General features: G+C 52.2%; 1 protein-coding gene across 1 annotated transcript; it reads left to right on the top strand.

The window, feature by feature from the left end:
* Window positions 1-35: 35 nt before the first annotated feature.
* Window positions 36-1,801, top strand: NXPH3 (neurexophilin 3). The gene is made up of 2 exons (XM_088532658.1): window positions 36-155; window positions 1,035-1,801. The coding sequence occupies exons 1-2, from the start codon at window positions 99-101 to the stop codon at window positions 1,764-1,766; spliced, it is 789 nt and encodes a 262-aa protein (XP_088388784.1). The 5' UTR covers window positions 36-98; the 3' UTR covers window positions 1,767-1,801.
* The last annotated feature ends 11,636 nt before the right edge of the window (window positions 1,802-13,437 follow it).

Below are 13,437 nucleotides of genomic sequence, written 5' to 3'. Positions count from 1 at the left end.
TGACGTCCCTCGCCCAGGAGAGGGGGAGCGGGGAGGGAAATAGAAAAGCGCCGCTCGGCCGCGAGCGCCGGAGAAGGCGGGCGGGCAGCGGCTGCAAAATGCGTCTCGCGCGGAGCTGCCTCCTCCTCCTCATCCAGGGCAGCATCTACCGGCTGGTGAGCGCCGGGCCGGGGGGAGGCGGGGGGCAGCTGCCGAGGGTGGCAAAGGGGCAGGGGGGGCTTTGGAGCCTGCAGCGTTTTGCAAATCGGTGAAGCCCCCCCCGCCCCCGCAAAGCCGAGCATCCTAAAACTTCTGCTATCGCGCAGTGGGTGGCCGTGGTGGCGGGGGGCGCGGGGGTGATGGTCCAATTCCCGGCCCAATTCCCGGGCTACCCGGCTTGGCAGAGGGGGCAGCTGCCCCGCAGCCCCGCGGCCGCCTCAGCCCCGGGTCCCCTCGGGGCTCCCCCCGCGCCCGGGAGCAAAGCGGCCCCGGGAGCCGCTGGAGCCCGCGCGGGAAGCGCCCGAGCAGCCGCGGTGCCGCTGCCCACCCCGGAGCGCGGCCGGTACCGGCACCGGTACCGGGGTGTACCTGCAGTGTTGGGTGCCTGCCCGGGCGCTGGGGCTCGCAGGGCTGTGATCGGGCTCAGGGCAGCCCGAGCATCACCCCAGCTTGGGGAGTCACCTACGAGTGACTGGTCTGTGGGACGTGGTGGTGACAGTGACACCAGCACCCTCCCCCGACCTGGTGACCCCCAGGCACCTTCTCCCCAGCCCCCTGGGCTGCAAGGACCCTTGGGCAAATGTTCCCACATCGCGGCTCCTTCTGCTCCTTCCGAGAATGGAAGGGGAAAGAGAGCAGGGAAATTTGCTATGGGCTGGGAAATACAGACTGGAGAGAGAGGCGGATGAGAAAGGAGAGAAGAGGGGAATGAGGTGGGCAAGGAGTGGAGGGCTAGGTGACATCCAGAGAAGTGCATGTCACCTATGAAGAGTATGGCTGGCCAGGGGGGCAGTGCCCATCACCCACCTCTCCTTCTCCACCCTTGCTCTGTCCAGGTGCTCTGTGGCCAAGAAGAACGAGGGGAAGATGTGGAGCAACGCGAACTGCAGAACCAAGGGAGACCTCGAGTGCAGAAGAGCAGAGGACACCTCTCTGCCAAGTCCTTGCTGTTTCCAGCCCTGCTCCAGAACATGACCCTCCTGGAGCTGGTCAGCAGCTCGCGGGAGCTTTGGGATATCCTAGACAACCTCTCCGAGCGGGACCGCGCTCCGCAAGCCAGAGCACAGAGGGACCTGGGGCCAGCCACAGGCAAACTGAAAAAAATTTTTGGCTGGGGAGATTTCTACTCCAACATCAAGACAGTAAAGCTGAACCTCTTGATCACAGGAAAGGTGGTTGACCATGGCAATGGCACAGTCAATGTCTTCTTCCGGCACAACTCTACTGGCCAAGGAAACATCTCCGTCAGCCTCGTCCCCCCGACCAAGGCAGTAGAGTTCGACCTGGAGCAACAGATCTTTATTGAGGCCAAAGAATCCAAGATCTTCAACTGCCGGGTTGAGTATGAGAAAGTGGATCGCGCCAAGAAGACCACGCTCTGCACCTACGACCCCTCTAAAACCTGCTACCACGAGCACACCCAGAGCCACGTCTCTTGGGTTTGCTCGAAGCCCTTCAAAGTCATCTGCATCTACATCACCTTCTACAGCATAGACTACAGGCTGGTGCAGAAGGTCTGTCCCGACTACAACTACCACAGTGACGTGCCCTACTATCCGTCCGGATGACGCGCTCTGGCCACCTCCGGGTGCCCCGGTGACAAGTGGGTGCTGGGGGGGTGGGGGGAGGGACGGGGAAGGTCTCATGAGCAGGGTGGGTGCGTGAAGGTCTCCAAACACCAGAGCTCTTGGAGCAAGGGAGGAAGAAGAGGAGTCCCTATTTTTCCCCCCAAAGCTTCAATATCAAGAGGAGGAATTTCAGGGTATTTCTCAAGCTGGCCTGGATCTGTGGTCTTTAGAGACTGGTAGGCAGACGGGGCCAGAATCTAGGATATAAAATGTAGGACATAAAACCACATTCAGGATTTGTGTTTCTCAGTGCAATAATACCTTGGCCTGGATCTAGGGAGGCCATAGGGTCACCAAAGGATGGACCCGAGGCACAGAGCTCAGTGGAAGAGTGCTTGAAAAGCCTGGACCTGGAAGAGGACCTCAGTGGGGACAAAGCCACCTGGGTCCCTCAATGGGCACAGGACGCCTGTGGGCATCAGTTGCATCGTTTTCTCCATGCTCGAGTCCAGCAGCACGAACCGGGGCCGCGTCCTCCCTGGGGTGGGCACTGGGTGCAAAGGGACGATGCGCTGGGGACAGCGGAGGGCTCCGGGACAAGGAGACGAGTGGGAGCATCACGGGCAAGAGCCCGGTGCAGCCCCGCTCCATGGCCGGTTTGGGAATTCTGGCTCTGCGGATAAAGAAATCCCAGTCGAACCTGTCAGACCCCGGCCACGATCCATGACCCCTGTGTTTCCCTGGACACGAGGTGCGATTCCTGCCTTCCTCTCCGCCTCGTCCGCGCGTCTGAGCGCTGCCGGCTCCTCGCCCCAGCCCGGGTGCCCCGGCCGCCCCCTCCCCACACACCCCTCTCCAAGCGCCCTCGTCCCGGGACACCCATGAAGTGACAAAATTGCCCTTCTTGAGCGAGAGAATAAAGTTCCCGCAATGGTACCCGTGCGGGTCGAGTGTTTTTACCAAGCGCGTCCCCGGCTGGATGGGTGGCCGCAGGTGCCATGGCCCAGGTCCGGACCTGCTCCAGCTGCTCAGCTGCCCCTTTCTGGTGGCCAGACTTTGGATCCAGATCCGTAGGCTGATGGGTTCCCCCCGGATGCTCCCCTGGGATGCAGTGCTGTGTTACTACTGCTCACGTACCCGTTATTCCCAACCCCTTCCTCGCACCTTTCCCATGCATTAGGGCCCTGGCTCCCCTCTTTGACACCAAAAAGCAGCTTTCCCAGCCCTCCCTTTTGCCGAAAATTCCCCACATCCAGCACCCCAGGCCACGTTCAAAAACCCCTCCTGCCAAAGCATGTGCAGAAAAGCAAGCTTTTTAGAACAAAACAAACAAAAAAAATCAATGAGATGTTTACTCGGGGAACAAAAAGTTTGGGGGGTGCTTTGAAAATGCGTTGGCGGAAAACAGCAGTAGTAAAAAGCGGTATTTTGGAAGGGGAAAAAAAAAAAGAGCCATCTCAAGGGATGTCCCCAAAGGTTTCAGGCTTCCTTTGAGAGCAGAAAGGCAGAAAAAGGCACATTCAACCCTTTTCCTGCCAGCGCAGGCAAAACGAGCAGAAGGAGCACGCACAAAAGTTGCTCATTTGGAGAAATTTCAGACAATTGCCATTTGAAGCAACCGAGCAGACAGCAGGAGCAGAAAAACAGGCTACAAAGGAGGCACTGTTGTCAAAAGTGCAGCGGCGGCAGCCGGCAGTTACTAGGAGACCAGGACGGGCCGTTATTCCGGCTTGGGAGAAGAGGATTCCTGCTCGCTAAGTCACGCCGAGGAGCAGCCTTCCATCCGGCGGGAGGGCGAAAGCAGCAGGGGGAAAAGCCCCTTCCTAAAACACAATAAAAACCCGGCGGATGCTGCTTTGTCCAAGTTGCGCTATTCCTTGAAAAATCACCAGGAGCCAACCTCATGCAAACCCCAATCCAGCTCTTCTTAGGTTATGAGGATCTGTTCTTCTCCCCTTGTTTCCTTTCACTCAACCAGATTGAGTCTTTTGAGCATTTTGTTCTCACCGTATCCAAAATCCAGCAGTGGCCCCGGGTCCAAAGCAGATGCTCCTTGCCAAGCATCACCTCCAAAGCCAGCTCATACCTTCCTCCAAGGCCTCAACTTCCTACTCAGTACAATTTAATGCAAAAGCGGCCAAATCCGATCTTCCTCCCCAATACAACAGCCTCAAGGTGCCCATTTTCTCAAGTTGGGTCAATGAGGTTTGCCAATAATAAACATTTTTTTTGCGTTCCAGACAGATGCTGAGGTGCTGAGCGAGAAGAAAGGTTATCTGTAAAAAAGCTGCCTTGCAAATAGAGGAATAAGAGGTTGGCATATTCTGCCGAATGTGGTAGCGTCTTTAAGGAGCAGGAAGATTGAAGAGTTGCCAACCCCAGAGATTCTCCTTGGAACTTGGCAGGGCTCGGAGGGCTTCTTGCAGCAGCGGCTAGCAGAGAAATTTGGCTACATAAGAACTTCAGCTTCCAAAGAAAGAGAAAAAAAGGCTTGGCTTGATCACAAAAAAAGCGAGAAACTGGTGTTCCTGAAGGCTCAGATGTCCAAACGCAAATATAAACCTCAAGCTAGGCGAGGTTTCAAAGCTCCTAAACCAAGTTGGCTTTACAGCCGTCTCAAGCTCTCCTCGACATGTGTTTAAGGGTGGCAATAATCCCACTGCAGCAACGTCTCGCGCCCGGGCTCTCTCCCTGCTCTCGCCGTGCAAAGTGGGGACGTTTTGGTGTCTGGAGCTGTTGCACGGCTTGGAGCCGGTGCAGCCCTTGGGGCCGGTGCAGCCCTTGGCTCGTGGGGACCGGAGGTGGCCGTGTCCGGCACCGCGTGGGGAGGGAGACTGGGAGATGTCTGCGAGGACCAGAGACTCGACCAGGCTTTTACAACGGCCACTGCTCATTTAACATCCATAGGTAGCTCCTAGAGACATGAATTCTGGTGCTTTCCCTGCATTATCCTATGCAGGCATCACGCACCATCCCTTCTCCCACCTCCATCGCTTCCCAGCTGAAGGCTTCACCTTTTCCCTCAATTCCCAGGCACAGATCCCAGCTACGGTTGTGGTTTCCCCAATAAACTCCGTCAAGTCATCCCAGGGTTTTGCCTCCTCTGCCTCCTCTCTCCGCAGACGCTACCGTTTGTTTCCTTGTGGGACTGGGACGAGCCCGGTTGGTTGCCGAGCGCTCGGGAAACCCTCCCGGGAAGCAGGGAGAGGCAGGAGATGATCCACAAAATCCCCAGTGCGGCAACTCGCCGGCGCGCGCAGGAGGCTGCGAACACAAGCGCGCTGGATGCGGCGCGTGTTTGGGCTGAGCATCGTTACGGTTTTGCCAATTAGCCTGAGCCCCAAACCCAAACACGGCTGCCTCCTCCTCCTCCTCCTCCTCCTCCTCCTCCTCCCGCAGCTCAGCACCAGCTGCCGCTTCCAGCACGAGCGTCTCCGCGCTCTCCCGCGCGCTCGGCCTCCTCCGGCAGCAGCGGCGCTGATTGCTCTTCCCTCCAATTAGCGGCAGCCGCGACGATGCCACCGTGGGCACCGTCCCGGGGGGGGACACGAGCGCTTCCCTCTCGCCGCGAGGAATTTTCCTGTGTGAAAAAAGGAGCCGGACGGAGCCCCAGGAGAGAAGCTTCCCCCCGAGCCCGCGGCAGCTCTCGCTCGCTTGGGAGCATCGTGCCCAGGCGCGGGGCGGATTTGGGGCTTCACGGTGCATGGGGACACGTGGGAATGTGGCCAAGCTCCGGGGGGACAGGGCGGCCGCCTCCTGGGGGAGCTCGGCTCGTTCGTGTTGTTCCCCACGGACTGAAGCTCCGGGTGGGAAGGGAAGGTTTGCTCCCGCCCGGGAGGTTTGCAGAGCTGCCGAGCGCCTGTCTCTACCCCAACACCTCGGTCCCCAATGGCTTGCGCCAAAAAGGAGGAGGAAAAAGAAAATCCCCCATGTCCCCAGGCTTTCCCGGGGCACTCTGGATTGCCCCCTTGCTGGGGGAGAAACACGGGTGAGCTGCAAGCGGAGCATGTGGGAGCCGCTGCGGCTGCTCGAGTGGCAGCAGGGACAGGGGGACACGGAGCCGCCGGGGCCGCTCGGAGGAGCGGGGCAGCGGTGCCACCAAGCTGCATGTGCTGGAGGGGCCACCCGCCCGGCGCAGGTCCCCAGGGTCCCCTCAGGGCTGCAGGATCTGCAGCTGGTGCCCACGGAAAGCACCTTGCAACCCCCTCCTGCCCTCCGCAAAGCCGTTCCCAAAGCCAGAGCACCCCGAAGGCCCCGGGCAACCCCCAAATCCCAGCCCTACCACCCCAAGCTCAAAGCCAAGCCCTCGGAGCGGTGATGGAGACAGGGAAAGCGGAAAAAAAACGCATGAAAGGAAAAGAGAATTCAGGCAAAAAGAGAGAACAAAACAAAGCAAAACAAACACGGCTGTCAAGGGGAGGACAGTGCTGGAAAACTTGCCCAGCTCCTTCAAATCCCACCAGGCCCCGGCTCCTCTGCAGAGAATTCCCAGCTCGGGCGTTCCAGCCGCGCACCTGCCTGCACTAAACGAGATGCTAAATAATTGAGGCCGGCGCCGGCACCGTGGAGCTCCCCCCGCTCCCAGGATTTGGGCCGGTTGTGGGGGACGGGAGGAGCGGGAGCCCTCGGGGAGCCGCCGGGGGGTGGAGGAGGCCGGGACGGGCGCTCGGTGGCCGGGACGGGCGCTCGGTGGCCGGGACGGGCGCTCGGTGGCCGCGCTCGGTGGCCGCCACGTTCCTCCCTGCCGGGATTCGCCGGACTGTGGCAGACGTCGCTCCGCTTCCAGCTGCACCAAGGGGCTTTCATCTGGCTTCGCGCTGGGAAAAATTCCCAGAAGGAGGAAAAAAAACCCCAAATGATCCGTCAGTGTCGACTCAAAGCACCAAGGACACAAGCCCAGAGCGTCCTGACTTTATCCGGCACGGTGGCTCTCTGCTCCCCCTGCTTTTGCCCATCCTTTCTGGAAAAAAAAAGCCTCAAATGGGCTTTTTCTCCCCCCAGCTATCAGAGAAAAAGCTATTCTGGATGCACCCCACAAGCCACAGTCGCTTACCTTGCGGGTTTTATGTGGATCTCCTTTCCCACTGGATGCTCCGGCACTTTGTCACGGGAAGCAGGATATTTACCTAGGTCATCGGTGGCCAACTTGGTGTTTGGAGCCTCCGACGGCGCAAACACAGTGTCGAAATGAGGGGCCTTGCTGGCGTGCTGCGCTCGGACAGATGGGCTTTTAATTCAATTAGTATCCTTTAATTACCTGTTATAACAGGACTTCCAAAAAACTGGACGCAAGCGGATGGGCTTTGGGAGCCACTGTTGATACTTCTCAATGATGAGCAGTAATCATGGTACAGGGGGGTTCTTTCTACTGGTAATTTGCCTCAAAAGTCTTAAAAAAGGCTGAATTTTAGGGACAATTTGGTAAATTTTGCCCAATCCCTCATTATTACTTAGAAGAAAGTCCAAGAGTGATCGTGATTTCAGAAATAATTCACCTTATTTTGGGACACGAGGATGAGCCAGATCATTTTCTGGTCCCTCTCAAAATTATTTTCTAAGAAAAGCCCCAAGACAGGCAATAAGTGGGGTCTGTTATGAGGCGCTGCCTCTACGACTGATGGGAGACGACAGGGATCAACCCGTGGTTACTAAGTGTTGATGCGCGAAATCTCCCCGAAGCTGTTATTTTGTGAAAACTACTCATTTTGAAGTCTGTTTCTACCACACAGAGCCGCGTGCGCCTAGGGACGGAACTAAATTTTGGAAAAATATCCCTTTTCATCTGGTTAGAAGAGGGATATTTCATCTTTTAAACACCAATAGCGCAAAAGCAGCTCTCGGAAGACAATTTTCCATTTACATTTTTATGAGCAAAAGGGTGCATCTTGGCATCGGCTCGGTTTATTATTTCTATTTCGGGAATGAAGCTTAGAAAACAGGTGGAAGTTGAGCTTCCAATTGTTCAGAAATGACCAAGAGATGAGGCAACATCCAATAAACCTCGGAAAACAAGGGACTGGCCCCGTTTTGCCTTGGCAGCTCTCTGGCCTTGCATCCGTGGCCAAGAACAGAGCAAGCGCCGCCAAATCCGCCCTGCTAACACACAGGGAACGGACACCGAGACCCTATCCAGGCTTGCTGGGTGTTAAAGAACAACCAAAGATGCCACTGATGCCCTATCGCCGCTCCATGCCATCGTAAAGCACCCCCGATAACTCAAACCTCACAAAATGATGCATTTTTGAAGTCCAAACAGCCCTGGAGTGCAATGGAATTACTGCCGAGGTGCTGAAATGGGGGGGAGAAAAAAGGCTTATTTAGACATATTCGCAGCGTGCATTTTTTCCTTGACTTCTGAGTCTTCAGCGCCTAGAAATAAATCCAGCTCATTAAGGAAAATGTTGTGGTTGGGTTTTGTTTGCAGGCCAGATAAGTAATGTCTGCTACCTAATTCAGGTTTCACCATCTGCCACCACATCAGAAATCAGGGCTGCAAAGCGGCTGGTTTTATCTTGGTTATTGGGATTATTTTTGAATTTGGGAGGATCTGAATTGGGCAGCAACATCACCCTGGACAAAACAGCATCACCTTATTTATATACCAAGTCCAACTATTTATGCATTAAGGCATTTTAATGAGATCGGGTCTAGAATCAGATATTATAACGCCTAAGAGCATCGCCTATGTGTTTATGTCTGAATGTTTTAAGTTACGGAGGTTGCATGTGATGAAGTTAATGTGTCTTAAGATGTCCCCCCCTTTCAGCAGAGCCACATAAAGGGCAAGTAAAAGATGCAAACCAATTCCTACGCCTTAAATTGCAACCATTTCCAAGGAGAAAAACTCACTAGCCCGTTCTACCTTCCCGTTCCCTGCAAAGCTCACAGCGAAACCATCTCCCAAATCCCGCTATTCTACTCAAGAACATGGAGTTCAGGAACAGGAAACTTCCAGGTGCTTCCCCGGCTACTCCACGCAATTCCCGGTTGTCCCTGCAAGAGGGTGGGAGCATCCGAGAAGGCTCCAGCAAAGGCTGGAATTGCTGCAAGCTGCGAACTGGATCCACAGACTAAAAACCTCGATGTCCTGCTCTGCTATTCCTGTCGAGTGTTTTGTTGTTTGGCACCAATTCAATAATAAGCAATAAGTTTGCCAACATCACCTGCCTGGAGGGGTAACGAGGAAAAAAAAACAGCCAAAATAACAGAAAAAAATAGAAAGCGAATGTGAAGGAAGGAAGGGGAGGACAAACTGCAATGCAGCAGACTTTGGGTGCATCAGCTCAGGAGAAACCAGAATCAACTGTGGGAAGTTCTCTAATGGGAAGCAAAATGGTATAAGAGAATCTTGCGTGTCCTGCCACGAGATGATAAAATAGGTGTGAATGGGAAAAAAGGTTGAGCAGTTCTGGAGCCTACCTGGGTTCATGTCACCCCCAAGGACAGGCCTGCAGGGAAGCTCCCCAGCACGAGGACGTTCGTGCCGGGACGTCGCAAGGACATCGCGGCATTAAATATTGAGCCCTGCTGCTGCCAGCTCCTTCCGTGTCAGGAGCAGATCCCTCACTTTGATGAAGTGCCTTCTCCAGGGCCTTTGAGGGACTGAAAACGCTCAGGGAGAACCTCCATGCCTGTCAAGAGACTTCTGCAAGAACCAGAGTAACAGTCTGGAAATGGGTTTCATCTGCTCATTTTCATCCCATCACTCCTGGATTTACAACCTCGGCCTATTTCAAGGCTCAAGAAGCTTCATTTTCAGCTTGTTCGAAATACCTGAACAGTTCTTGTCCTCAGCACTGCTCCCCAGTGGCAACAGCCAACAGCTTCTTCAATCTTTGCTCAGTTACCGATATTCCTGATAGAGCGGCTCCAAGGAACGTTCCTGCAGCGGGATTGGCGAGAATACCCCGCTCTAATACAAGACACTTTCTTTTTTGGAAGGGAGGAGAAGGTGTTCCACCTTCCATGCAATTTATCATCCACATCTATATTAATTTCTCCTTCTTTTTGGCCACTGATGCTTTTTAATTATTCAAGCAGGAGGTCTACATTTTATCTTTCTTGTCTGTGACTTTACATAACTTGATGGAATAATTGCAATCCTCTGTCTACCATTTCTCAATTTGCCCCATCAATTAACAGATTTCTCCAAGTGATTTTAATAATTCAGTCCTCGAGACAAGGTCTAATGTATCAAGAAGGAGCAAGACACAAAATCCAAAAAAAAAAAAAACCCAAAAAACACAAACTTAACCCCAAAGTCGGTGGCTTTTCTAGGCTGCACTTTGCCAAATGAACCTCAGACTATAAAGGCCAGCTCCCAAGCTGGACAGCTCCTGGTTTACCCATTTTGGGTGCTTTTATGGCCATTTTCTCCCTGTCGTCTCCCAGTTTCCTTTGTCCATTGACTTGTTGTGCAAATAAAGCTGGCGCCTGTTTTTGTGCCACATGACAGCAGCCTCAACACTAGTTTTAAAGTCAGCTTCACCCTTACAAATTAACACATGCAAGGAACTGCCAAGGCAAAAATTTGCTGCAGGGCATCTAGAATTGCAGCCAAGCGGCCAGCAGGTCAGGGAGGAAAAAAAAATACCCCGTGCATAATTAAATATCTTCATATTAGATTAACAATAACAGAAAAAGCCATAACAAATAAATGAGTTAAGTAATTCTGCATCACAAATAAACTGCACGGCCCAAACTGACTGAACAAGATAATTATTTTAACAAAGCCTTTTGCAAGATAAGTTGCATAGAAGTTGAGAAGTCTTCTGATTTTTTTTAAAAAATGATTTTTGGCTTCTTCAAGGAAGAGGAAGGAATGAGAGACGGTATTTTGTCCTGAACAGCAGTTTCAGCACCAGAACAAAGCAGGAAATAGTTTCAAAGCGCAGCAGCTCTCCCCACTCTCTTGTTTGCTCTGCTTATAAGCAGACAAGCGGTTTCCTTTCATCTGGAAAAACTCACACAATAAGAAAAATACCTCAATAGAATCTCACTCGGTTATAACAAAGCCCAAGGGGCAGCCAGAAAGAAATCTCTGGGCTGGGAAAAACGTACTCGGGGCTTGGATCCGCGGAGAGGCCGCCTGCTCCCGGGGACAGGGCACGCTCGCATCCGGCGGCTGCGGGAGGAGGTCAGCGGATTCCGTGAGGGATTTCTCATCCTCACCTCTCCTCCCTGCACCCAGACGAAGGCTGCAAGCCTCGCGGGTCAACATAAAAGCAGCTGGAGGAGAGAGGAGCAAGAAATAATAAGGAGGAAGCACATAAAAGACCGCGTGGAGCGATGGGACGCAGCCCTGCGGCGTTCCTGAGGAGGAAGAGGAAGAGGAAGCAAACGCGCCAGGACAGGGCCCAGGCTGGAATCGGAGCCCGGACCTGTGGCGACTGTGCTGCAGTTTGGAAGATCCCGCAAAACCATCTCCCTGAAATATTGTCCTGATAAATATGCCATCTCCTTGTGGGATTCAAGCCTCCAACTGTTCACCTGGCACGGACATCCCGGCGGCAGCAACACGCGCCACAGCCGGCGAGTTAACTTGAATTACGTCTCACATGTGGGGAGGGAGGGTGGCAGGGGGAGGCTGATCAACACCGCGCTCCAGCTCTGATGTTGTTAGAACCAGATGGCTTCAGCTGTATCATTTACAGCAGCAAAAAAACACAAACAAAAAAAAGGGAAGTTGACAAACAAATCATTAATTCACCTGCAACTGGGAAAATCGGAACAAGCTGCCTCCTTCGTGCGTCTTCTTTCAGACCTTCTAGGATGGCGTATTCTGGGTCCTATAGGAAGGGCTGGGACTGACAAGCTCCAGGACAGATCATCTTCCTGCAGGTATTTCTGCATCTTCCCGGGAAAGAGGCTGCTCCATCTGGACTGCATTTCCATAAATACCTCCCCAACGAAGGCTGAGGATGGTGATGTCAACACCCATTTACCTTCTCCGAGGCTTGTCCATGTCCCAGGGACGCTCCTGGAACAGCCGGTGACAAGGATAAAAGGTCTCGCTGGGGAGGGTTGGAGATGGCAGCAAACAGCACGGGGCCCGCGGCGTAATTAGCGCCGCGCACACAACTTCTGCAATTACCCGGCAATGAACTTTTTGTGTAATTAGAAGCTAGAAATGCCGGGTTCGAGTTCTGACAAGTAGCGGGGAGCATCAAAATAACGACTAAATGCTTTGCTTACCTAAAAGGAAATGCATGCTAAATCCAATATAAAAGGAATTAGCCAAGTTCAAGCAATGGAGGTTTTCTGGGAGTTGGAGAAGCAGCTGAGGGAAGGCTTTGGATACAGCAGGCTGTGCATGTTCATCATGAGAGCCTCTGCGGGGGGACACAAAAAGGGGCCGGGACCCTTTCGTGAGTCACTGTTTGATAAAAATAGACTGCAGGGAGATTAAACACAGCAGTGGATGAATGGAGCTCTCCTTCACACAAGGCTGTGGGGGAAAAAAGTATGATAACAGAATGAAAAATTAGAGACAACAGCCCCCTCATCTATTTTCCAGACAAAACAGAATTATTCTCTGTAATCCATTACGTGCCCTACCTGACCATCTTAAGGTCAAATCAATTTGCCACCACCCTGGCACAGCGTATTTCAATCTAACCTCCCGGGATAGTTGGGGCTAAAGATGACATAAATGGATGGCGTCTCTTCGAGCCAGACACCCTACACTGCACCTTAATGTTATAAAACAGATGGCTTATTAGACTATTGTCCCTTCCCACACTTAAATGTAATTACAGGTAAAATGTAGGACCATGAGGTAGCTTCACGCAGCTACTATTAAAACCACTGTTCTCTATTATTTTGGTAAGACCTGCTATGAGAAATATAAAACATAGTTTTGCATTGCAATTGTGTGCAGCAATCCTTAATAAATTCCCTTTGAATAAGAGCATGTTACTATCCATGGTGGGCAGCAGAGAGAAACTGTATCTTTGGTAACGGGTTTTAAGCTGCGCAAAGTCTTTAAAAAATGAAACAAAGAAGACAACGGATACCACACAGTACAAAATAGTAATTATTTATATTTTCAAAAAGAAAAAAAAAAAGTTACCAGCTATTTTGAAACTTCTTCCCTGTAAGAAGAGTGACTAATAGAAAGGAACAGGACTGGCTCCTATACAGTCGGCAAGTCAGATACAAACAGTTGTTAAGAATCATTTAGCAACTCAGGACAGGGACTTTTGACGCAGCATTCATGAACAATAAAATTTCTTTTTTTAAAAAAGGGGGAGGAGGGAAATAAAGCAGGGAAAAATGCCAAAAACATTTCCCACAATATCTAAAAACAGTAACCGTTGCTCTTGTCAGACAGCACGCTCCAGATCAAGGAATTTCTGGTTCTTTCAAAACCAACGCAGACTTGCCAAGGGCTGCCTTCAGTCTATTCACACCCTCCAGAGCACACAGCCCTTCACTGTCCCCTTTCACTTCAACCTGTCATTTTATAAAAGATGTTTTTTTCTTCCTTTTTTTTTTCTTTTTTTCTTTTTTTTTTGCAATTAACATACAAGTGCTACTAACAGAGAAACTGATCTTCTTGTTGCTGGATGTCAATAAGGAGTTACACAAACGTCCAGTTTTTAAGCTGGAAAGACTTAAACTCTTTTTTTTTTTTTTTTTTTTTTTTTTTGATATAAATACTACTGGAGCT

The sequence above is a fragment of the Tinamus guttatus genome, unplaced genomic scaffold (assembly GCF_059628265.1).
Source record: "Tinamus guttatus ecotype Peru unplaced genomic scaffold, ASM5962826v1 Tinamus_guttatus_pri_ptg000463l, whole genome shotgun sequence".
NCBI lineage: Eukaryota > Metazoa > Chordata > Aves > Tinamiformes > Tinamidae > Tinamus > Tinamus guttatus.
This window is presented reverse-complemented; position numbering and strand designations above follow the sequence as displayed.